Genomic DNA, 27,959 nt, shown 5'->3' on the forward strand with positions numbered 1-27,959 from the left:
ATTTTTCATAACTTTTTTTTTTTTTTAGGAAATTAACTTTAATCTTTTAAATACAATCCAAAAGTAATCGAAAACCTACAAAAATTATGATACATCGGCTTTCAAAAATATGTCCTATCTTTATTGCACCACTTTTGCCTGTACCTAATATTATTTATATTCAACAGATTTTCAGTAGTGTGTGTGTGTGTGTGTGTGTGTGTGTGTGTGTGAGAGAGAGAGAGAGAGAGACTCCTGAAAGCTTCTGTGAACTACGGTTGGGAATTCCTGCCATAAATGTACAATACAATAGGGAGTTACAAGTTGGATAACCGACACTATCGTCTTTGGGATATTCATCATATTACGAAGGGATGTCAGTACTTTCTCAACAATATTGTCTTAAAAAAATGTTCCAAGATCTGCAGAAATTCTTTGTTGTAACAGCAGTGGACAATTTTACAAGCTGTCGTTTATGAAGAATTTAATAAATAAAAATATTTTTCACTTCGGTTTCATAACAGATGTTTATTTCCCTCACTCCCACCCCTCACCTTTCATGACAATAAAACCCTATTAAGCGTCACCCAATGTGGTAAAAAAAAAAATCTTTAGAAAATAACTGTTATTATACAATGGGTGAATTTTAATTAAATTCCAAAATTCATTGTTTAAAAACATTATTTAAAACAAGTAGAAGTCCTGACTGACATATGACCACTTTTTTTTTTTTAATCAATTTAAAAAGGTGTTTTCATTTAATGCTAACAAAACATTCATACATCCTTTTGTTACCTAAAAAAACATTGAAAAATTTTATAACACCTGGCACTGAGGCTTTTGGGTTTACGTCTGAGTGAAGTATGGTTGTTTGATTATTGAGTGGAAGTGTAACTTTGATTGTTAATGCAAGATCCATTCCAACAGCTAACACATTGAATCTTAATATGATTCATAGCACACTAGAAATCGAACTAGATTTTTATTTTAATAGTAAATCCAAAGAAATCCTCACATTTTGACCATGTAAAAACAGCTGGAAATAATTTGATAATAGGGCAAAAATTTCATTCACTCAAGTTTTAAACTTTGTGTTTTTTTTGTTTATATATATATGTGGAAGAAGGTAAACTTGCTCAATTTTTGTGTTGAGATTGATCAGTTCTTTCTAGAATTGATTACTTACAAGAGTGGCCATATGTGAAGGTTGCCAACATCCATGATGAAAGTGGTGCTATGGAACTGGCAGGATTCAAGCTTGTTATGCCCAGGTTGTCAATCAACGTTTGTATACACTTCACCACTACCATCTCATAGTTCACTAACTCTGTTGTTTCAAACGAGCGAGAATCATTTTCATTAGCAGAAAGTGATGAGTTTAGCGAATGTATGTGAAATTCTTATTTATGACGTGACAAAGAAACAAATTGAGAAAGAGGTTATATAAGTTAGTTGATACGATTTCTGACTGGCTTGATTCTGTTGGTTTTAGTGTTCACGATTCTTTCTAGACTCTGATACTTACACAAAGGATCATTTGAAGGTTGCCAACGGGGAAAGAAGTGGCTGGTTACTTTTAATGCATCTAACACCAAACTTCTGTCTTTACATCATCAACGTTCTGATCCCCATCTGGCATCAATTTAAATGAATGGCTCTCATCTTGAGGCTCCATGTTTTGACAAGCTCTTGACTGAAATGGAACACATACATCAAATCTGTTGCCAAGGATGCTGGGGAAATGGTGGGATCCTTCTATTGATCCAGTAGATATCTCACTGCTGATGCAATTCTCTATCTATATAAGAGCCAGGTATGTGCAAGGATGAAGTACTGTTGCCACATCTGGGCAGGAGCTGCTAGAAATACCTTATTCTGCCGTGACAGAATTCAAAACAGACTTCGTAGTTTAGTGGGCGATGCCCTTTTCTATTCTCTGCAACCTCTATCACCCAAAAGAGACGTTGCAAGCCTGTCTCTGCTTTATTGTTATTTTCATGGCAAGTGCTCATCTGAGTTCCAAGCTATGGTCCCCCCTGGCCAAACTTTCACAAGAAACACTCGTCTAGTTGAAACCACTATCAATAACTTTCCCCACTCTTTATCTGTGCCTAAACCTGATCTTAGAGTCCATGAACAAAGTTTCTTTCTTGGAATTGCACACCTGTGGAACTCTCTTCCTTTGCCTGTTTTCCAGCTGACTATAATATGGTCGTCTTCAAGTCCAATATAAACAAGTTCTTGATGAGCCGTTCCCTTTAAGTAATCCTATTTTCCAAATTTCCATTACTAATAATTATTATGGCATTATCCCATTGACAACTGTACGCTTATTAACCCTTATCCTCGAGTGGCCTCCGGGCCTTGATAAATGATGACTCCTTTGTAAAAAAAAAAAGAAAAAAGTGATGCTATAGAATAAACAAGATTCAAGCTTATATCTGTAATTTGAATTTGTGTCTTTCTCCACATTGTAATCACCAGCAATCCAAATGTCTATAATTTTATACATGCTATCTTGTTTGTCCTTATTTACGTGCTTTCCCATGAGAACTGTGTTAAACACAAGGTAGGTTGTTAATGTGGGGAAAATCAAACTCCTGAAAAAAAGGGGGTTTTCTGAATTCTGACAAAAATTAAAGTTGTCTTGATCTAGAAGGATTTCTCCTTCGCTGACCTTTGGCAAAAATGATGTATTGTGCTGGGACAGATATAATCTTTTGCTCCTAGTCAAAGTTTGTCAACAATGATACCATTTTTTTTTGTTTTTTGTAATTAATAATTTTACTAGTCTATACCATGGTATATTAAAATCACAAATTAAAATAGATTTTGAAATCCCAAATTATTAGTAGTGTTTAGTGAAGACTTATCCATGGTGATATGATATGATACGGTACTCTGGTTGGTGCATCATTCCATCTGTCGTCAGAGTTCGCAGAGGAAAAGTGGAGGCCATCGCTTGTCATTGATTACTAATCAGATACAGTGGCTATGGTCATCAGATTGTCGTCAGATACTGATCAAACGCATTTCTGGGTTTGCAGTCGAGCACCATAACAAGATGAGGGAATGGCAGCTCAGATCTTTTGGACACGTGCTCAGGGTCAACAATGACCCCGTTGCGAAGCTTGCTTTTACAATAGAAGTTGCCAGGAAGTGACAGAAGAAAGTCAATCATGAAGTGGGTAGACATCCTGTACAATGATCTCGCCATAAAACATTCACAACAAAATCTATTCTAGCTGTAACTACGGTATGTAATTTTCTTTTCTTCCTCTAAAAACTAAACTCAACTTCTATCCAATAACTACTCGTTTATGGAACATAATGCCACTGGGATGCTTTCCAGTTGACTACAACATAGTAATTTTCAAGTCCAATGTTAAATTAAGCTAGAAGAGATTTTTATATTATTTAATTGGAATTCATTATTGAGATGAGTATTATTTATTATTTTATTTATTGCGGACTATTATCCTTATCTTTTTTTAGTTGTTGTTACACAACGTTTCGGCCAACTATTCCTCCGGCCTTCGTCAGGTGAGAATTGTCTGAAGATAGCGGTTTCAATCCTACCCAAAAGCCGGCCAGAGGCTTATTTAGCCAAAAACGTGAGACGATAATAACTATGGAAGGCAGTAATTGCTGAGAATGCAGTTAGGAGATTCGGAGTTTCTATCCCGTCATGGTTACCACCTGACGAAGGCCAGAGGAATAGTTGGCTGAAACATCGTGAAAGAACAACTAAGATAAGGATAATAGTCCACAATAAATAAATTAATAAATAATATCATCTCAATAATGAATTCCAATTAAATAATATATATACCATTTGGTCAGAACCTGACCATGGAAATCAAATAATAAATAAACGTGGATTTATAAGACCAAAATATCCAACCTTGATCGCCCTCAGCGCAGTGGATAGAAACGTTGAATCTCTACAATTCCAGGTGAGAATTGTCTGAAGATAGCGGTTCAAATCCTACCCAAAAGCCAGCCAGAGGCTTACTTGGCCAAAAACGTGATGAGACGACAACAACTATGAAAGGCAGTAATTGCTGAAAATGCAGTTAGGAGATTCGGAGTTCCTATCCCGTCGTGGTTACCACCTGACGAAGGCCAGAGGAATAGTTGGCAGAAACGTTGTGAAACAACATCTAAAAAAGATGAGGATAATAGTCTGCAATAAATAAAGAGAAGAGATTTTGTTGTGAATGTTTTATGCCAGCCTTTATCCAGACCAAGCCTGTAAAGTGAAGACAAAATTCCATCATTGTAACTCCGCCTTAGCTCAGATTGAGTGAAAGAAAAAGATTAATAGTACTGCTAATAAGAATAGTTTTGGATTTCAAATATTTTAATTTGAAAATTCAATATGGATAGTATAATAGCATTTAACATTGGAATTTATTTCCGGTAGTATTATATGTATTATGGATTTTTATTTTATTTTTTATTATTTCACTCATGTTTGTGTGGATAATTGGATAATATTGAATAAATGATTTCGTGCACGACAACCGCATTAGATTGCCCCTTTTCGAATCCTGTAGCCCATTTCATTTTGTGGTTCCATTTTTCTAATGTACTAATGTGTTATTGCTTATGAAGGCCAAAAGGCCACTCAAGGATAATAGTTAATGAGGTTGTCAAGTGAACGGTGAGAAAGCACACTGAGGATTGATAACGATGGTTGAAACTGCTTGAAATTTAATTATTTCAGAAAACAACTAAACAAAAAAATTGTCAACATTGGACTTGAAAATTGTGCTGTAGTCAACTGGAAAGCATCTCGGTGGTATTGTGTTCCATAAACTGGTAGTTATTGGAAAGAAGTTTGGTTTAATTTTAGAGGAAGAAAGGAAAATGATATACCGTGGTTGTTGCTAGAAGAGATCTTGTTGTGAATGTTTTATGAATTGCAACTCAGTCAAGCACCCACCATGAAAATAACAATAGAGTATAAAAAGACTAGCAATCTTTCTTATAAGAGACTATAGGGAAGAGAACCTCCACCCTCACTAGATTTCATAGTAGGTTTTGTATTTTGTCAAGGCAGTAAATAGTGCTCTGAGTCGTAGTTCCTCAAATGTAACAACAGTAATCACTCTTAGGATGTACTTGATTCTTATACAGATAAGTGATTGCCTTTGTTTATTCTCAGCCTCATGGATTAAATTAATCATTTAATTAATACTACCCATGAAAACATGAGCATAAAAAAGGCAGTGTATTGCATAATCTATATATATAAAAGGCAAAAGTGGCACATGCGTTTTTCTATGTCCAGCAAAGGCTTTTTTCGTCGGGGGGGGGTACTATATTTTAGAACTTTTTATATACTCCCTAGATTGTAATATCTACAATTTGCGAATGGACGTTGTTTATATCTTTTATTTGAGTGACTTTTACAAAATTCATGCTATTTTGTTCTGTTGCGTCTTTGTTTGGCTTTTTTGTATAAAGTGAAAGTCACCAATGCAAAGGCATCAGCGGCCTTTCATGCCGGGATGTCTTGAAATCGATTAGTTTTGATCAATGTGGGGGAAACCCTTCATATCAGACAATTGCTATTCATTTGGGAGTTCCCCATTTTCGGTGGAGTTTTGTTTTCCCAACTTCATGGGGAAACAAATCGGCGGAAAGCTGAACTGGTTTTCAGTCAACGTTCATTTCTGCAAGTGTGTGAACTCATTCACTTAGCAAGTCAACTTTTAATTGACATCGTTATATTTGAACGCTGTTCACTTATGTCTTCTTAGCATAGCGGTAAGTTGTCACGTTTTCTTTCACTTTCTTTTCCGCCTTCGTGTCACATGTTCGTCACGGGTTCAAGCCTGCCTGTCTTACTAACACTTTTTTTTATTTTATTTTTTTAAACACCCATGCAACGTTTGTCACGGGTTCCAGACTCCCTCCCAACTAACACTTTTTTCTTTCACACCTCCAAACACCCAGGCAACGCTGGGTACATCTACTAGTCTATAAGATAAATCTCACCTGTCTGTTTATATTTATGTATGTATGTCTGCCTAAAACTTTCGACAGAGGTGATGGATTTTCATGAGATCAGTATCATTTTGAAGCTCGACCCTTCCGACGACAAATATCGAAAAATTGGCCAAAAACATTAATTCATTCACCCTCAACTGGGCCCTTTTCTACAGGGAGAGGGCCGCTTTTTTTGCCAATATTTTTGAAAGTCATTCCCGTCTTTTCGATTGACTAGCCTTAATTTAAATCTACGTCACTTCCGGTTTGGTGATAGACACAACAGCAAAGAAGTCACGTTTTTCTTTTTGTTTTTTATTTCCATATTCTTTTTCTCCTTCGCGGTACAGGTCCGATTGAGCCTGTCTGCCTACTACCACTTTTTTTTTTTTTTTGCTCAATACACACCTCCAAACACCCGGGGCAACGCCAGGCAACCAGGCTAGTATAGTATAAGTAGTAAACGTCTACTAGCTGTACTACTGCTTATTTGTCACATGATCAAATTGGTGTTTATATACTGGATTGAGTCAGAGGTGAAATGGCTCTCTTGAAACTATTTTTTGGAATGGGTCGTTTGGCATAACTAGTTGATTCTCACTATATTATTCCTCACCAGGGATCTAAGCACCTATAATTTTCCAGAGTACATATTTCTGCATTAAAGTCTATGCTGCTGCAATTGAATTTCAACTTCAAATCTTTCCTTGTCACATAATCCAGCTAGCCAATCAGCTACCTCTCATCTGACATCAGTCATCACTTATCAATCATACCAAATGACTCATTGCAATCATATCTACACTTTAAAAGTATGTTACTACTAAGTAATATTTGACACAACCAATTGCTAAGGATGCAAGTTTAGTCGACAAAGTAGGTCCTATTATATTCTTCAGTGTGCAATGAGTTATTTCTCTTGGTGATATTGTTTTTTAGGTGATTATTTAAAAATTTGTCTGAGCAAAACTAAAACTTTTTTAAAACAAATCGTAGATAAATATGTTATATTGCCAATAACATGATACAATAACAAATGAAAACTGCGCACATAAAAGCAAGGTTTTATTTTATTTTTTATTTTTTTTACTATGGAAATTGCTCCAAACAAGGCATGAAGCCACGATGTAAAGGGTTAAAAAATACCACTTCAAGGTCAAAAAACTAGCCGACAATAATGATATAGATTCCAGTTTAGAAAACGGCAACTCTTCCTCTTCTGTCAAAAACATCATTCATGGAATGTAAGGATTAAAAGAGGAAAATTGAAAGGAAGTGAGTTATGTAACCATCGAAAGTTTCTATTAGGGATGAGTTGTTCCATTCCCTTATACAAAAACAGGTGCAAGAATAAATGAAGAATTGCACAATATTCTGAATAAATATAAAATTTTCAAAGTTTTCATCTTGCGAGATTCAGGAACAAATATGATTACTGGTGTCATGGAATGTAATTTAGAATAACTATCATACATTGTAACTCATGCTGTGAAAACAACCGTTACATCTAACAGAAATGCAGCTTCTCACTTTAATCGTTTTCTATTAGCAGTTAGCAAATTAACTGAAATACAGGATCAGCTTAATTTGGAAAAACTCATTCAAGGTGTGACTACAGGTGGAATTCAACATACATTTAAGGTGTGACCACATGGTTGAATTCAATATATTATATGCTGAAAATAAATTAAGAACAACGAAAAGCTCCTGAAATGTGAGCTGTTGATAAGATCACAACTTACCAATGGAGACTTCTTTGAAAAAAAAAATCTAGTTCCTGAGTTCATTTGAAGAAATACCCAAAGAAGCAAGTCACGGAACTTCAGCCGTATCAATGATACCTACAAATTTAGCTGTGAGGTTATTTCTGTCAAAAGCTATCCAATCTAATTCTAGTATTTCTGACTTTAGTCGAATCCTTATCACCATTATTTAGCAATTCGGTTTATCAATGGAATCAAGATTTTCGTTCCATTTAAATGATAAAAACTTGTGCAAACTCACGATGCAAATATTAATTTTAAAAGATTGGCATAGAAAACATATTTAGAATTAGATTCTACGTCTACTTTTCACTGATAATAATGAAACAGAATCAGCAGTATCCACTACCCTGCTTAGGGTGAAGAAGCACAAACATGTGTAAATTACAATATGGCAACTTTGAAACCAACTGACAAAAAAGTAACCAGTAAAAATGTCACAAAAGATGCTTTCATCACTCTTTGTATAATAAGACAATAGGTAGTAAACGTACAATTATTTCTAATTTAATTTCGGTTTTCAATTTTGAGGTGTGAAAAGTGAACATTGCATCATTTTTAACAGCAAAATTATTCTGATGGACCATTTTTAAAGTATCATCAAATAAAACTGAATTAAAATACAGTAAATATGAACATTCAATATAATTCTATACATAATGGTTATGCCTATTTTTTAAAAAACAATTCTAGATGCAACTTAATTATAAGTTGTTAAAAGTGCTGATATGTTCAATTTTGGTGGCAAAAAATAAAGTACCAAATGTTATAAACATATATTAATTTCAAAACTATTAAAAGATACAGATCTGGAATATTGCATGCCTAATCAAAAAATGCTATATCGCAATGCCAGCTCTTTACACTCTGCACTTCTTAAATAGTATCCCCAAGAAAATGTAATAATTTTGTGTAGAATTTTTCACTTTGTTTATCATGGCGATTTAATTAAGTAAACGTTCAACATCAATTAAATTTTAATAAAAGAGAGAGTTGCATGTTATCAACAATAGTTATTTATACAATTGGTATTTCTTTGCGATTCTGCTGAATTCTTCGTTTGGCACTGATCACATACGTCCATTTGAGGTGGTTTCCTCAACGCCTTCCTCAGTCAAACACATATAGAGAAAAAACTTCAGTTGTCCATTTTCAATGTTTGTGGCACAAATCACTTGTTTTGTATGGTTTATTAAATTGTTAGTGGAAAGTACAGACTAGTTAGAAAAACACCCTCTCCTCCACATGTTCGGAAATGAGTTTCCCAAAAGTTTTTTTTTTTTAACATCTTTATTTTTGTATTGGCTTTGTTCAAGTTAATGTGATTCTTTTAAAATGATTTATTTCCGGTTGGTGCGGGCTGTTTTGCTTTACGTTGCATGCCCAGAAAAAGTCCCTTCTGATTAATGTTTACTGGTTTTAAAATAAGCAAACGATTTACAATTTAATAATGGGGACTTGTTCAAAAAATTGTCCAGTTAAAGAAATCACCAAAGAAGCAAGTTACAGAACTTCAATCATATCAATGATAATTCCTACAATTTTAGCTTTGAGATTATTTCTTTCAAAAGCTTTCCAATCTAATTCTTGTATTTTTTACTTTAGTGGAATCTTTTCCACTGTTGAAAAATTCAATGGAAACTATGTAAGTGATAAAAACTTGTGTGTCTACTTTCCTAGATCCAAGATTCAAATTTAAATTTTAAAAGAATGACATTGAAAACACTAAGAATTGGATTCTACATCTTCTATTTTCTAATGAAGCAGAATCGGCAGGATACATCTCTCTTTCAAACCTGTTTGATGAATTAGCTGCGAATAAGCCTACAGTAACAAAATCAAAACTTAAAGCAGGTAGAAGCCAAGTTGAATTTGGAGAATGCAACTACAACAAAAATACAAAAACCACAATCTAAACTCAAAAAGGAGTAAATCCCTTATGGTTAATTGCACAAAAGAACTTGACCATTACATAGCTTTACAACTACTCTCAAGGGGTGATCATCTATTTCAGTGGTGGAAAAAGGAGACCTTAGCATTGCTGAGTAAATCTGTTTCAAAGTATTTAAGCGCATCACCTTCATCTGTGGAGAGTGAGAGGCTCTTTAGTACAGGTGGTAATGTTTATGAACCTATGAGGAACAGGCTGTGTCCTGAGAATAAAGAAATTCTAATGTTTCTACATTACAACTTAAAAGTATTCAAGTTTAAATACTGAAGAGACTGAGAGCAGAGGAAGCAGAATAGAAGAGGAAATAGAGCAACAGCAGGTGCAGAACTTCGGCTTATAGTTATTGACTTAAAGAATTATAATTTGTACTTTGTAGTTGGTTTTGTAATTTCTTTTTTCTTATCTAATTGTTTAATTATATTCATTTAAGAATTGGAAATTGTACTTTGTGTTCTATAATTTTAGTTAATAAAAGCAAAAAGCCATAATAGTGACCAGGCACTTAAATATTAAGTTAAATTGGCAGTTGCTATTTTAATAGGAAAGAGAAAAGTAATTTTGCCGATTATCAACTAATCGGCAAAGTGGCCAATTGCCGATTACCTGCCAATTAACCTGTACAACCCTAGTTTCTACTCTCCACCAGTTTCTGATTTCAAATGATATTTAGTTTTAAATTAAAAAATCAAACAAGATAACTTTATTACATGCCTGAATTTTTTAGGAGGATTGATTAATTATATTATTTGGATTCTTCAAACTACTGTTCTCATCTTGAGTGTTATTTTCACATTTTAGTCAATGTAACCTTTAACCTTCAGATGTATTCCATCAACCATGACTGAGTAGAAGTCCTAAGTAATTTGCAATTTTATTTTGAATTTGGCCTGCACTGATGGTTGAACCTTGAATCTCCAGAGAGAATGTAACTTTACAACTGAATTTTACAAAATATTTTATCCACTATGGCCACAGGTCCTTGTGAACGAATGTTCAATCCTTGGTGCAGGCGACACTCAAAATATAGTTGCGAATTACTGAGGACTTTTACCCGGTCGTGGTTGATGGAACAAGAGCATACTACCCTCTGTTGATTGAATAAAAGGTTCTGTGCAGATTCCAGAGTTCAACAAGATATACCTGAAGAAGGTCGGAGGTTACATTAACTGAAACGTTGTGAAAATAACACTGAAGATGAGAATAGTAGTGTGAAGAATCCAAATAATGCGAAGATAACTGTATATTCTATGCTAAATAGGAAAGGATACATTATAAGAAGATTGTATAGCGCCAATGTTTGGAAATGGTTAGGAAACTTTTTTTCTTGACATCAACCTTTTTAGACTTTTCACTTTATCTCTCTGTTTTTTTTTTTTTTTCTTTAAACTTGGGAGTGGGGATTCACTGCTTATTAACGCCTAGAGACCACTCTAGAATAAGGGTTAAAAAGTGTTAAGTAGATGGTGAGAGGACATGATCAGTAATGGTGGAACTTGGGTAGAACTTGATTATTTAAGAGGACGACTCAACAGAAACTTATTCACATTAGATGTGAAAATAACCATGCTAAATGACCAAGTCAGCCGGGAAGCAGACACACGGTATTATGTTCCACAGACGGGCAGTTTTTACAGTTAAGCTTAACGCTTAAGCAAATCCCATGAATCTGTTTTTTTTTTTTTTCCTTTCCTTTTTAAGGCGTCAATTGATTGTAATTATTGGCTTCTATTCCCCATCCCCACTCCAACTCGAACTGTAAAAGTTAATTATAGTAGTAGCATAGTTTAGATGTTTTATAAATAGATGCAGCTTCAACGTGGCAGCTCGGCGTGTATTTTCTTGTATACTTATTTTTTCATTAATAGCCATTTAGTTTTTCTACTAAAAAGATGATGGTTTTCGTTTTAATCTGTTTGACAATGAATGTTTGTATCAATTTTTTTTCTTGGTCAAAGGAAAGCTTTAAGGTTATATATTTAGTCAACCATTTTAGCAGTAGTTGGAGTTATTTCAAAAACTTGTCTAGAAACAGTGCATATATTTTTTTTTATCAACCAACATCTTTATCTGTTCTTTATATCTAATCTCAAATGTAAAATTATGTTAGTCAGATTTTTAAAAGTTGGACGTAAATAGCTTTAAGCTGACAAATGAAAAAAATCACTATTGGATTATTAACCTATTCATTTTTTTTATTTGTTTATTTATTTATTTATTTACTTGTCTTGCTTCATTCTTATTGAGCCAAAACCAGTTTCACATTTACATTAAATACTGAAGCAAACAAATGGTGTCGTTATAGAACATAGAAATATTTACAAAACAAGTGGGAGGTATTTGACCGTAGGAGGGTTAGCTCCTCCTATATGTACGTGCAACACTGCAACATTAATGGCTGATTCCCAAAATATAAAACCGTTTTCATTCCCTTCCTTCAATTAAAAATGAACCAAAATTAAAAAAAAAAAAAAAATCAACCAATTTTAGTGAAAAATTCAGTATTTATTAACGATTACGGAATCTAATGAACTCGTTATCTAAAAAAAAAAAAAAAAAAAAAAATTCTTAGTGAAAATGTATTATTTTATGTAAACAAAAAACACCTTTACTTTAAGTATTAAAAAAAATGCATGTTTTTTTTTTTTTTAATTAAAATAAAGCATCATAAGCGTTTATATTTTAAAATTGAAAATAATTATGAAAAAAGTTCATGATTTTTGTTAATGAAATGAATATACCCGATAACAAGTGAAGCATGCATGGTCCCCAATGAGTACTCAGTGAATGAGGCATGAAAAAAAATGATTAAGTTCAGAATTCAAACTTAGACTTGTAGTTCTAGGTTTGAGCCAACCTTAGCTACAAAGTGTTTTTGATGATCCACGAGGTGCAATTTTGTGTCACACACATTATTCACTGTGGCAAATCTATGCTTGACATGCAGATTCAGAAAGGCATCTTACAGTGGGTTGCTGGTACACCATTATATGTGTGGAGTACCGCCTTGTCGCCTACCCATTAGGCGAATTCAGGTCATAAACCTGATTGGGGTAGCTGCCGAGTGCCATGCCTTGCCAAAAGACTGCGTATTCAGCATATGCACAGCTAGCCTCTATATCTAGAAGACAATTCCACTATCCGCAACCAGGGGACCTGGTAAATGAGTTATCACCACACCATAATCTCAGATCAGTTATACCATTCTATAATTTTAATGTCAGTCTCTGAACAAAGGAAATCTTACACGTATTTCTGGAAAAATTCAGAGCATACTGATCTGTAATTTTATTTATTTATGTTTCTATTGCAGTTATTGAAATAACCATTTCTTGGTTGGAATATTGAGTTTCATTTTGCTCTGTAATTTAATTTTAATAAGAATTGATCTGAACTATATAAAAAAAATGATTGTTTTTTATATTGATACATAATGTAATATATAAACGGCTATATGTCTGCCTGTCTCCATGTTTTCAAACTCCATCTCCTCCGAAACTAAAGTCGCAGAGCGGCGATAGGGACCTCAAATGATTGGATTTTTTACGGACTGGTTAAAATAGTTTTTTAGGAGCCAAAAATGGGTCAAATTGAAAAGATCGTTAAAGATTTTGTGTATTCATCTTAGTTTATTTTTAATTTTTAATCGGTTTATATGCATGTCACGTTGGTACAGTGGTAACGTCACCAGCTTTGAATGCTACAGATTCGGTTTCGATTCTAGCTGATGGCACCTAAATACTTTTTTAACTTTTTTTACTTTTGAAATAACGACTATATAATAATATATACCAAATCTGGACAAATTAAAATATGCTTAAATATGATATTTTACGCCCCGGCAAAGCCTCCCTACTCTGCTAATTTATTTACGATGTTAGAGGTATCTAAGGTTTAAAGTTGGGAAGCAGGATAAAAAACATAAAAAAAAATGGTGGGTTTCCTTGAACTTAATTGTAAAACCAGATCGTTAGCCATCTTTTGACCTAGATACAGATCATCATGTTAATCATCTGCTCTGAATTTAAGTTATAGGGAATTAACAAAGCTTTGTATATTTTTTCAATGTCAGCGAACCGTTTCAAAGGCTATTACTAAAATTGTAGAAATTTATCAATTCATTTTTTTATGATAGTTAAATTGTTAGTCATTCATTTTATATTTTATTTTGATTTATTTAAATGCTGAAATTGAAATCACCCATTAATAAAACCTTTTTACCAACCCAATACGTTTTTTTTTCACCAACCCAATACGTTTTTTTTTTCACCAACCCAATACGTTTTTTTTCACCAACCCAATACGTTTTTTTTCACCAACCCAATACGTTTTTTTTCACCAACCCAATACGTTTTTTTTCACCAACCCAATACGTTTTTTTCACCAACCCAATACGTTTTTTTTCACCAACCCAATGTTTTTTTTTCACGAACCCAATGTTTTTTTTTTCACCAACCCAATACGTTTTTTTTTTCACCAACCCAATACGTTTTTTTTTTCACCAACCCAATACGGTTTTTTTTTCACCAACCCAATAAGTTTTTTTTTTTCACCAACCCAATAAGTTTGTTTTTTTTCACCAACCCAATGCGTTTTTTTTTTCACCAACCCAATGCGTTTTTTTTTCACCAACCCAATGTTTTTTTTTTTCACCAACCCAATAAGTTTTTTTTTTTTCACCAACCCAATACGTTTTTTTTTTCACCAACCCAATAAGTTTTTTTTTTTCACCAACCCAATAAGTTTTTTTTTTTCACCAACCCAATAAGTTTTTTTTTTTCACCAACCCAATAAGTTTTTTTTTTTTTTACTAACCCAATAAGTTTGTTTTTTTTCACCAACCCAATAAGTTTTTTTTTTTTCACCAACCCAATAAGTTTTTTTTTTTTTCACCAACCCAATAAGTTTTTTTTTTTTTCACCAACCCAATAAGTTTTTTTTTTTTTCACCAACCCAATAAGTTTTTTTTTTTTTCACCAACCCAATAAGTTTTTTTTTCACCAACCCAATACGTTTTTTTTTTTTTTACTAACCCAATAAGTTTTTAGCCCCCCCCCCCCTCTTACCATCACCCTCACATATATTCATATCTTTTTAAGTCTCGGCATGACAATTACGTTGACACACCAGTTTTCGTTAGAGTACCAGAGTTAAGTTGCATTGAATCTGGTGAGTACTAGATGGATTTGGGAATATCAGGCATTGTATGTTGGAAGACTTTAACACCTCCCCGCAAGAATCTAACATTGTCATCTCCCCTGAACGGGATATGCGTGCAACTGAGGATTACCTGTGAAAATATTCCCTTGACTCTTCCTCAGAAAGAGGAAGTCGGTTCAACCTACCTAGGGTGGATGCTGCTGACATGCATTATAAATCCAGTGTTATATAATAATAAGGGCCGTTGTTTCTCTGACTTAAGGGACGTCAGAATGGAAGTCAACCAAATCTTTTTAAGGTGATGTGGAGTGAATTTGTGTCATGAGGGCCAAAATCGTTTAATAAAATTTAATCGTCTGATAAAATTATTACAGAATATGTTTGCTACTTGGAAGCTTACAATGATTTTTTATTTTTTTATTTCAATTATTCCTTCTAATAGTAAACTAAAAATTATTCAAGGTTTTGTTTACAATTTTCTGACATATTAATTTTTGGCCATTGGAAAAACCTTAATTTTGGGTTCAAAAATGCATTCGTGTTTTTTCTGCTTTTAGAATTAATAAAATGCCAGATATCATTAAAAAAAAAAAAAAAAATCTTTCGAATAAAGAAAAGTTATTTTTCCGTGAACGGTGCATGTTTATCCATCATGATGTTTAAAAAATCTGACAAAATTATAGTTTCTTTTATGCAGGTTACAGATGTGCTTGCAAGGGTTGCATTTTTAACATGCTTACATTAACCATTCCAAATAGTGTGGGCTTTATATTTTTATATATTTTCATTCTTCCAAGTACGGTTTTCATTTCAGGTGTTATTTTCACAAGGTTTCGGTCGATGTAAACTCCGATGTGGCATAGCGGATAACGTACTTGATAAAATTCTGTTGTAAAGTTACACTCTTCTTAAGGTTAAAGGTTCACTCTCAGTGCGAGTGACACTGAAAATACAATGCCAAATTACTTTTGACTTCTATCCAGTCATTGATGAAGTGAGATGGATTAAATAAAAGGTTCCATTCAAAATTCCTTGCAGATTCTGGAGTTCGACAAGATACATGTGAAGAAGGTTGGAAGTTATACCGATCGAATCATTTTGAAAATAATAAGATGAAAATAGTTGTCCGAAGAATTCAAATCCAAATCAATCCTCATCATCAAAATTCAGAGAACTTTATATTTACCTATCGTTATGTTCTTGGCCTTCGGGCCGGGATCAAAGTATAGTATCTGTTCTACAGATGCTGCACTTAAGGTAATTTGTCCCGGTCAATGGAGGGGAAACCCTCTATATTGGGACAATTATTATTTTTGGTCACAACCAGAGTGCCCCTTTTGCCTTTTTTTCGGGGAGCTGATTTAACCCCACATTAAAAACGACCTTGTGTCACATTTTGCTTTGGTGGGAAAGCAAATAAATACTAATAAAACACTGTCCCCCGCACTCAAAGTTGACGTCATTAACTCGTCAAAAACGGGCACCTGCCAAGTCGCACGTTTTTTGTTTTTTTTTTTTTTTTTTTCACTTTATTTGTCATTTTATTAGTCAAGGCTTCGTTTTTTTGTTTTTTTTGTTTTTGTTTTTTTAAACAAACACCCGGGATACCCGGCCAACGATTTTTCTTTTCATTTACCCCAAAACACACACACACCTTCAAACACCCGGGCAACGCCGGGTACCCCCCGCTAGTAGTATATAATAACTAGGGCCAGGACCACAGCATATTCTTTTCATTGTTTTGATTCTCGAGTATATATCTGTTATCTTATATGCTTTTATATAGTTATGTGGTTCTCGGTTGATTAACTGTCGGATATATACTTGAGTCAAAACAATGAAAAGAATATTCTGTTGTCATAGCCTAATAACCTACATTTGCAGCATTAACAAATTGTGAAAAAATTTGGAGTAGAGGATCTACTTTTACCAAAATGATTAAATCAGGTATTGAATGTCATCAAAAGGGTTGATATACCTTATAACAAACAATCCATTTATCTTAACCTGATATTCATATTGTATATTTTCTCAGTTAATTCCAGGATCTTCAAGGCTTTTTACTTTTGATTAAAACATATACAAGCACTTTTTTTATTTCTTGATTTTGTAAGAAAGAAATTTCCAAAATCAACAATTAATTGATTGTCATGATAAACTTATTTGGAGGAAGGTTGATAAGGTCACGGTTTGTTATGCACAGCTGTTGATTACTTATTTGTGGTGGCAACAACTCGTCTGAGTTAGAATTCTGGGTAATAAGAAAAACAAAAATAGATACAAAACGCTATCATATAACGCTTTCTCTTCTTTCTGCATCATACACGAATCCTCTATTTAATCTATATTTTCCCATGTTCTTGGTAGAAATTGACATGTAGAGTAATGGATAAAGGCGTTGATTTACTATCAGGTTTAAGTGACAGTTTCTGGATATTAAAGGTTCAATGCTTACTGCGGTTGCTAAGAATGTAACTTAATATCAAAACTAACTGAACCAGAACTATCTATCCACGTAAATTACAGAATTCAGTTTGAGGTTACATCCGCTGAAATATGAAAATAACAACGACGATAAGAATAGTATTCTGAATAATTCAAATGATAACAAATTTCAGAAAATGTAAGTAGACCTTTAAAAATAATGAAAATCACATGTCTGTAACCGAAACTGCATCAGTACTTCTGTGAGGATTCTTACTAGTTTTTCTTCCTTTTAATTCGGATAACATTTTATTAAAAAAAAGGGGGAGAGCGTTTAAAAAAAAAAAAAAAAACGTTATGAAAACCATGCAAGGCAATTTTTCTTTTTTAAATCTAACTTTCAATGATATCAGCCTTTCTCAGAATTAAAAATTAAGATATAGTATCACACCTTTTATTTATTTATTCTAAAATAGATCTGGAATCAACAAATTAAGACAAATTCATTTACGTATATTCCAAGAATTATACATAAACAAGTTTCATGTACGATCGATTTGGAGACATTTTTTTTATTGATATCAAGTTTATTAGCACCGTGTATAGACAGTAGGCTCGAAATTAAAATGTATCAAAACTAGAATATAGTTCACTCTTAGAAATTCGAGAGGTATATGATAATTATGTTTATGTAATCACCATAGATCGATATTTAATAACGTTTATGCCTTTTATATAGATTTAAATTCACTTGAATATAGTTGCGGTTGATGGTGGCCCTGTGGTTATGTTCCTTGCAAATGGAAACAGATGGCTTTGTTGCAGGGTTCAAATCCCATGACCAGTGGCAATCGTAACTTCCTGCACTGATGATTCTGGGAGAACAAAATTCTAATGTCTGTAGATATTGAAAAAAAAAAGCATTTTTTTAATAATTTTTATATATACACTTGTACCCGATATTATTCATACCCCTCGGATCTTTGAGATTTCTATAAGAATATTGCTCAAACCAGAAGGTAGACAATATTAAAGGGATTTCAAACAATAAATCAAGCATAAGCATTTAATTTAAACTCAACAAATAAATAAATTATGCAAGTTTGAAACATTATACAAAGAAAAACAATAATGGCACTAGTTCAAAATTATTCATACCTCTCTTACTAATAGTCAATAGCATGCCATTTATTCTTAATAACTGCCTGTAACCGTTTGGGATATTTATCAACAAGGTTTTTACAAGCATCAACACTGATTTTTGACCATTCTTCAATGCAGTAGTTCTCCAAATCCCTCAAATTTCTAGGTTTCCGCTTTTTAACCTCAGTTTTCAATATGTGCCAGAGGTTTTCGATAGGGTTCAGGTCGGGACTCTGGCTAGGCCATTCCAAAACATTAATTTGATTATCCTCAAACCATTTCTTGACTATTTTGGCAGTATGTTTTGAATCATTATCCTGTTGAAGGACCCAGTTTGGTCCTAAATGGAGCTTCTCCGCATCCTGTCTAATGTTTTTCTGGAGTATCTCCAAATATTGCTCCTTCTTCATGGTTCCATCTATCTTGACCAAACTACCTGGACCACTAGCCGAAAAGGAGCCCCAAAACATTAGGCTACCACCACCATGTTTCACCGTGGGTATGGTGTTCTTTGGGTTTTAAGCTTCTCCTTTCTTCCTTCAAACGTAAGAAGCATCCATATGGCCAAACAATTCAATTTTTGTTTCGTCAGTCCACAAAATACTTGAGAAAACGGACTCTGGAGAATTCACATGGGACCTAGCAAACTTTAGACGTGCTGCAAGGTGTTTTCCGGTGTGCAATGGAGTCCTTCTTGGTCTTCTTCCTTTCAGACCATTTTCATGCAGAGTCCTTTGCAATGTTTGCCTTGATATTTTTATGCCAGAAGACTCCAGATTTTCTAAAATGTCCTTATTAGTGGTGGTTGGATTTGAATTAACACTTCTTACAATATTCCTGGTGGCTCTAGCAGACAGTTTCCTTTTCCTTCCTCTACCAATCAAGTTGTTTGTTGTGTGGTGGCTCTGGAATTTTTGATGATGCTCTGTACTGTTGCTGTAGGGACCTCAAATTTCTTGGAAATTGACTTGTAACCTAAACCATCCTTATGTGAATTCACAATTTTAGTCCTAAGATCATTACTAAGCTCTTTTTTCTTCCCCATTCTAATAATTTTTATTCTTTTATTGGTTTTCAGTTGATATCATTTTAATTTCTGAAAAATGCAAAAAACGAAATGAAATTAATCAAAGGTTGTATAAAAGCATTCAAAATAAGAATCAAACAGGAAACAAACAGTCAGAAACTCGATTAATACTGAAAAGATAAGGGGGTATGATTATTTTTGAACATTGCAGATTTTATAAATAGCTGTATATTTCTTTTATTACAAGTATCCCGAGATTTTAAAATGACGAAAATGATCAGAAGAGGTTTATTAAGAATATGTATCAATATGGACGTAAACAATAAATTCTTACAAAAGTTACACCTAATAAACTCAATTTTCAAGGGGGGTATGAATAATATCGGGCACAAGTGTATATATATATATACGCACACTAAAAAGTGGTAACCATTTATCAAGGCCAGATACTACTATTCACAGATAAGGATTAATGAGACAAAATTATTGTTTGAATTAAGTCTGAATTTTTGTGGGGATAGTTTAAGATTGGCTTTGTAGATGATCAAGTTATAATCTTCAGAGAAGCAGTCCCATAACAATGTTTTTCTTATTTTTCCCCCTATTCCAAGCAAGGCATATAAGGCATATTGCCACTTGGACCATAAGGGGCAACTATTTGGGATTGTGTCTAACAGGGAACTGTGGGGAGTTGAAAAGCGAGATGTCTGTTCATATTACATTTAAACTTCTGCAGGTTAGTACAGTCAGGGAAGCAGGAAATAGAAAGGGAAGAATTTCAAAGTCTAGCAATTTGAGTGGAGAAACTATTAAGGTAGAAGACTTTCTGGCATCTGGGAACCTCAACAGTAAAGAGGTGGGATTTTGCTGCTTGTTGAGTTAGTTGGGAGTATGTACGTCCAAGGAGCACAAGTGCTATGAGTTTATTCAGAGCACATTCCATTAAAGTATTTGTAAAGCAGTCAAAGAGATGCAACATTATGGCGATGGGACAGAGGTTGGAGCTTGGCTGACAGTGTAGGACCTATTAGATTTGAGACTTGTTTTTTTGGATTATGTCTAAGAGCAAGAGACTAGTGATAGATGCATTAGCCCAGATGAGACCACAATACTCCATGCATGGGCGGAAACTTCTTTCTTAGAACTGCACGTCTGTGGAACTCTGTTCCGTTTGCCTGTTTCCCAGCTGACTACAACTTGGTTGTCTTCAAGTCCAACATAAACAAATTCTTGATGAACCGCCCACTTAAGTAATCCAATTTACCAAGTTTCCATTACTAACGATTACTACGATATTATCCCATTGATTACTGTACACTCAGTAACCCTTATCCTCGAATGGCCTCAGGGCCTTGATAAGTAGTGACTCCTATGTTAAAAAAAAAAATTATTGCTTTGTAAAGATAGGATACTCTTTGGTGCAAGTAATTTTCTAGCACAGTTGAGGGATCCCACCTTTATTTGCAGTGTTCTCAATGTGTTTGTTCTAGTTCATATTGCTTGTGAATGTTAGGCTGAGGAGTTTAAATGATGTGCTCTCAAGTAGGGTGTTATTTTTTTATGGCAAAGGGAAGCCCTTGCATAGATGCTCTTTTCATGGAAATCGATTCTAGACACACTGGAAGAACTGAAAGATTTTCATTGTTGTAGCAAGAAACTTGGCTAATATCTAAACCCCCCCCCCCATTTTTTTTCTACACTGGTTGATACGTTTCTTTTTTGTTTTGTTTTTTAAAAAAAAAATTATATAACTTTTCCGTGTGAAGCCTTTTCTTTCTTCTTTCTGAACGTCTAAAGTTAGCTTTATCTTGATATATGGAGCTGGTAATTTCTAGATGTATACAAAATGTCAACTTCTATACATTTCAAGTTATAAATAAAATAAACGTGGAGGACTCATTTAATGGGTGTTAGATCTGAATGCAGACCCCAACATTTATCCCAGTAACCCATTTTGCTTTAATTACTTTATTGCCCCCTCTTATGATAAGGGAATATAGGTTTATTGCCAGTTGCTTAAAATGTAAATTGACACAAATATTTGCAAAATATAGTCTTAACTGACTCTGTGTTATGCAGCCAAAGGGCAAAAAAAAAAAAAAAAAAAAATAAATAAATAATTCAAAATCCTCCACTCTATAATAAAGACCAATGTGCATATATATATATATATATATATATATATATATATATATATATTTAATAGTACAGAAGTTCAAAAAAACATTGGTACCGTCGGTTACAAGCCCAACATAAAGGGGACCAGTTAATGATAAAACGTAAATGATATTAGGCTCTCGTCAGCCATGTTGTTTCTGTCTGAGGAAAAAATTTCACGTTTTTACGTTTTACCATTAACTGGTACCCTTTATGTTGGGCTTGAAACCGACGGTATCAATGTTTTTCTGAACTTCTGTACTATTAAATAAATAAATATTAAACTCTTATACCGAAAAAGTTTTTCTTTGTAATTGAGCACTTTGTTGGAATTCTTTCCCCAAAAAACAGTAAACAAATATATATATATATATATATATATATACATATAATGTATAGTCATCCGCATACAGTTCTGTTTCATTGTATCACAACTCATCAATGCAGCAACCCTACACCTTTCCCAACTGAGGATTGAACCTACAGCCATTGCGCTGACAGTTGGCAGTTCTACTCATTAGTCCACGGGAGCGGCGCTTGCAAATGGCCTCAACGAATGTCCATTTAAACAAACACTCGCCCACTACTTTTACAGTGCTCAAGCTGTTAGTTTTTTTGTTTTTTTTACAAACAGTGAGCCTCGCTATATAAAGTACACATACACTGTATATGGAATAATCACATTAACACACTGATTCCTGTTAAATCGCCAAAGTTAAGCAGTGTTGAGCCTGGTCAGTACTAAAATGGGTGACCCTTTGCTGTATGTGTTCTGTGCTTGGCATTGTTTCCAGTCGTTCTGAACTTTTTGACACTGGACTTGAGCTGTACCGATTCAGGAGAGTAACCCTTGCCTCACAATTACATGTGCACCAACCCTTATAGGGGCATCCATTGTCTTTTGAGACTGAACAGAGTTTCACATTTCAACCATAATTCATTTTATTTAATATATATATACTCCTATAAATTTGGGTTTATTTTTTGTGTATTGTGTTTTTTTTTCTATTTTTTGTGTATTGTGTTTTTTTCTATTTTTTGTGTATTGTGTTTTTTTTCTACTTTTTTTATTGTTTTTTTTTCTATTTATTTAAAAAGAAAATACAACTCTGTTATATATGGGCTGTGGAATTGTATTCATCTGCAAAAGATAACACCTTACACAGCTTAACATAATGAGTGCCTTTGAAGTTTTATTACCACACAAGCTGAAAGGCCCGACATATAAAATCATCAGTAGGTTCTTTGATATGACAGGAGCCTGTTTGTTTCTGTTTAGAGCACAATTGAACCACGGTACTTTTGTATTTGGAACTTAAATTCAATCCACTATATATAAGAAATAATTTTATAAAATCAGCGGTAGGTTCAGTGCAATGTAGACAATGTATTGTGAACTGTCACTGCAGGAAGGCATGTGAGGCTTCCTCCCAGTGCACTACGATGCATCACTAACTAGAGCAAGCAATCAATCGATTTGATTGAAAAGTGGGCAATTTCATTGATTTCGATGACAATAAAAATATGGGAGTGTGAACCATTCGTTGATCATCATTCAGTCCCGGGCAACGGCAGGTCTCCCGGTTAGTCTTTACTAAGAATGACTTTTATCTGGTCATGACTGACAGAACGAGATCAAGCCCCCCCCTCTCCCTTCATGGATTAAATAAAGGGTTCTGTTTTAAACTCTGTACAGATTCCAAAGTTCAGCATAAAAATTCCAGAGTTAGACAAGGTGTAGCTGAAGGTCAGAGGTTACATCCAAAATGAGAAATGTGTATAATCCAATCAAAAAATATTAGTTACAATAAGTTAAACATAATCAATTAAAATGCAAGTATTATCGAAACTATTTCTTTCTAATGTGTTTGTTGCAGTTAATCAGTTTAGATTAATCCGGATGCTTAACTGTAGTTTTAATTTAATTCTTTCGCTTTCATCTCCTCTGTTTTGACCTAAATGTGTGTTGTGTTTAGAATTTAGATTCCAGATGCCATTCAGAAACCTTGTAGTGAAGAAAGTAATGAAAAATAAAACCTTGGTTTGCAATTGCCAAAATATTTTGCATACCTCATATGCTGGTGTAGGCAAGCTCAACTTTAACACAATTTGATTTTCGGACCACGAATTAACATTGATGGGGAATTTTTTTCTGAATCTGCAATTTTCATAATTGAAAATTTGAGGTGCAAGGATGTTGGGAGGGTTTCAAGTTATATATGTGCGATTGTATTAAATGCTAGGATTTTTGACATAGCATGACTATGACTGTCTCTGCCTTCGGACTGGGATCAGAATGTATATGTTCTGTCCTTAGTCAGTGAAGGAGAGATCCTTCTAGATTAAGCCAATTTTAATTTGTGTTACAATCCAGAGAGTGTGTCCCCCCCCCGTTTTTATTTATATTGTATTCTTTAAATTTTGTTCATGAGTGGAAAGAAGCTTTCACATTTCAACCATAATTCATTTTATTTTTATTTATGTTTTTAGGTCCAACTTGAATAATCTATACTTTTATTTGGATGGCAAATAAAATTTAACCTTGGATATCTTTTTACCTGACAACTGATCCACTTTCGAAATGGCTGAGGATCAAGAAATGCAAGATGTCCGGAAGCACATCCTTGAGGAGAGTCAAGCTTCAGAAAATGCTGGTAAGTTATACATCAGTCATTACTTATTTCACTTGTCTATTGATGGTCTTCAAATGTTCTAATTTAACAATTTAATTTCTTTTTCAATAAAGGTGAGAGGAAAATATAATATTCTAATTATCTCCCTTGCTAACTCTCTAAAAGGAGATAATACGGTAAGAAACTGAATTGATATTTCTAAGAATTGCATTTAACCACAATTTTTTTTTTTTTTTTTTTTTACTGCATTCTAAAATTCCTCTTTCATTTGACTTCAAAACTAACATATTTCTGTCTCTCAAATTCATCTCTATCACTTTCATGTTTTCCTTGACTTTCCCCTGTCAACTGACCATTACTTGAACAGTTCTACATCTACTAACCCAAAAACTTTTTTTTTTTTTCTATCTTACTAAATTAATAAATTTTCACTTCCTATATGTTGGAAGTGAAATTACTTAACCCTACTCTACTCTCTCTGTGCCTAAATCTAAATGTAAATTCCATGAACAAAGTTTCTTTCCTGAATCTGTCTATCTGTGGAATTCTATACCATGGAGATGCTTTCCAGCTTAGTACAACATAGTCGTTTTCAAGTCCAATATAAACAAGTTCTTGCTAAGCCGTCCTCTTAAATTGAATTCTACTTAATTTACATCATTACCAATTATTATGCTGTTGATTCACCGACCACCTTATCCTTGAATAGCCTTCAGGTCTTTATAAGTGGTCACTTTCATTAAAACAAATTACGCAATTATTTAATTACTGAACAGATTCCACAAAGATTTTAATGTTTTGTTTTTTATCTATTTTTTTCTGATTGAAAATGTTTTTTCAATTTATCTGGCATTTGAAAAATGTCTTCGAATTTTCTCGGTTTATATTCCTTCTATGTTTTAGAGGAAGTTAATTTATTTTAAAACTAGCCTGGGTACTCTGAAGTGACAAAGGTTTAAATTAAGGCTAGTCAATCAAAAAGAGGGGATGACTTTCGAAAATATCAGTGAAAAAAGTGACTCCTCACTGTTGAAAAGTGCCCAGTTGAGGGTGACAGAATTAATGTTTTTGGCCAATTTTTCGATATTTGTCGTCCAAAGGGTCAAGTTTCAAAATGATACCAATCTCATGAAAATCCGTTGCCTCTGTCGAAAATTTTAGGCAGACATACATACAAACATACATTTAAACAGACAGGTGAGATTAATATTATAGATGGTATGCAGATATGACTATGGGATGGGCATCTGTCACAGCATAAAACTATCTAGTGAAATTCTCTGCATCTCCTCTAAACAAAGTCTCTACAAGATTATTTTGGTGCATTTGATTTCTACTTAATTCCACCTGAGGTGAAACTATTGGAACCTGTTTTGTTTCTAATGCACGGCTTCATTGCCGAGTTTATCTTTTTCACTTGTTACAACTATTGAACATTTTGATAGCCTCTCATCTTAGAATATGGTTTTGGTGCAAGTTGCAGGATTCAAATAAACCCAGATTTTGTGGGTGTTCTTTTCCTGATCTACCCAGAACCTCAGTCTTGACATATCCATGAATCCAGTCATACCAGTCAAAATGCCATCGAAAATTAATCCGACAGTCTGGATCATTTTGAAGTTGTTTATATCGCTGACATATGGTTCTGTGTAATCATAAGAGGTCCACCTTCCCAGGTTTTATCTTGTCTCTTTAATAAGGGGTTTATTGCTAATCTCCTTGGGCGCCCCTACTGGGGAATGCAGATGAAGCTGCTCAAGTATTTTTTTTTTTGTAATGCCGGAGCACACTTTTTCTTGTGCACCATCATTTTCAAATTGCCACTTGTCTAACCTCTTGACAAGGAAGTAGATAAATATCAGTGGATACACTTCAATGTATTTATTTGATCTTTCTTTTACTAAGCTTGTCAGCTTGCATACCGCTATAAGCATGTTTGACATGCCAGTTCCTGTTAGATCACCAAAGTTAAGCGACGTTGAAGTCAATACTAAAATGGGTGACTATTTGGTAATACCAGGTGCTGTATGTGCTCTCTGCTTATCTCAGCATTGCTTCTAGTCGTCCTGGATTTCTTCTTGCTACTGGCATCAAGCAATGGCATTTCAAGTGAGGTATGGTTGGGATTGCGCAACACTTGTTTCACAATTACATCGCAGCCACCCTCACAGAGGGTATCCATTGTCTCTGAAGACTGAATAAAGGCGATAATGAGCTTGATGCATTCTCACTTTAACAAAATGGCTTTTGAAAATATTACATAATAAAAATGTTTACTTCTATTTTAGATTTGTATTTTAATCTAGGCTTTGGAAATCGATGCCAAAAACCCCTCAAACCAAAGTATATCTGAGGAATAAACAGTCAGTTTGGCTAAAAAAAGATGGTAGTCTCCATCTTGCTAAACTACCAACACTTTCTACCTTTACTCAACCAGTTTATTTTAGCTGTCTATCAACTTTTCCTCTACAGTGTCTTTTTGTTTTTTTAATTTTTATTTTTTTGCTTCTCTGCCAAGTGGGGTTGTTTTGCTGCCAGCTGATGGAGAGAGCGAGAGAAAGAGTTTGTGAGAGAGGCAAAGATCCACATGGGTAAGAGAGAGAGAGATAGATAATTTGTGAGAGAGTATGTCGACCTATTTTCTACTGGTTGATGTTTCAACTGCTGTTAAATTCCACTCTAATAAAAGTAGGAACAGAAATCGCTTCTCAACTTTGTATACAATCTTTTTTCTGGTGGATTATTCTTTGCAAGAGTACTGTATATCAAATGTACTTTTTGAAAGTGTGTTAGTGCAAAAAAAAAAAAAAAAATAGAAAATTGCAGTCGGTTATGTAATCGGCTATGCTAAGTTCAAGAGCCATTGCTAATAAATTTGAATCAAAAGAATAAACTTTACTTACGTAAAATGGCAGCTTCGATATGTTTTCATTTTTTTTCAGTGAAAGTTCTCAGAAATCAAGTTCTGACTGCTAAAACTTGATCTCTGTATGAGATGAATGGATATTTGAGCGTTTCATTGATCTCTCAAATGTTGAACAAGTGAAGAACGTTAATTTTCTCCTCGCTAATTGACCATGTAACTGTGTTATAGTACATCTTTCTTGTGGTGTCTTGATCTTATCAGATTCTAGGACATAAATTCATTTAGTCTAGTGGAGTATCCAGTTTAGTGCTGTTATTTGAGGAAGGTGCACCGTTCCTTGTATATAAGCCATTATGAGGGTAACCATACAAAAGGAATTTTATGTGGACTATAAATACAATTACTTTGAATATTTACTTGTAAAGAAAAGTATCCTCATGCCATGTTATCCGAAACAAACCCTTGTACCGATAGACCTTAGACACTCAAGGATAGTGTCTAGTAGGCATCCAAGTTTTGTTCAGATATTAGTTTTGGAATCTATTGTGCTTTTGATAGATATATTATGCACCAATTCTGTTGAATCCTCAATATTTTTACATTTTTGCTTACCAAGGCATGTATGGACTATTATACACCTGTTGTTTGGAATCTAGCTTCTGGATTGTCTGGTGACAAAATCACTCTGATGTTATTAATATATAAGGTTATTTAAAAGAAAAAAAAAGACTTGCATGTATGAGACAAGACAAATAGCTAGTCTAACTACACCTAGCTACATTATGCGTTAGTCCTCCCCACACACAAAGATTTCATCAGGGACGGTGCCCTTTTGTTTCAAGTGTCATTAGGGAGAGACGAA

The 27,959-nt window shown here is 33.9% G+C and overlaps 1 protein-coding gene across 6 annotated transcripts in view; it reads left to right on the plus strand.

Moving 5' to 3' along the window:
• The window catches only part of LOC145249588 (anoctamin-4-like), a 248,964-nt gene that overhangs the window by 74,141 nt on the left and 146,864 nt on the right, over positions 1 to 27,959 (plus strand). For all 6 annotated transcript variants that reach the window (XM_080111292.1, XM_080111293.1, XM_080111286.1 and 3 more), the window contains one exon: positions 24,089 to 24,252. In XM_080111292.1, coding sequence (XP_079967418.1) covers positions 24,180 to 24,252 — 73 coding nt within the window. In that variant the 5' untranslated portion in view covers positions 24,089 to 24,179. The remainder of the gene's footprint in view (positions 1 to 24,088; positions 24,253 to 27,959) is intronic.

The sequence above is a fragment of the Euprymna scolopes genome, chromosome 28 (assembly GCF_053919585.1).
Source record: "Euprymna scolopes isolate OS-2025 chromosome 28, ASM5391958v1, whole genome shotgun sequence".
Lineage (NCBI taxonomy): Eukaryota > Metazoa > Mollusca > Cephalopoda > Sepiida > Sepiolidae > Euprymna > Euprymna scolopes.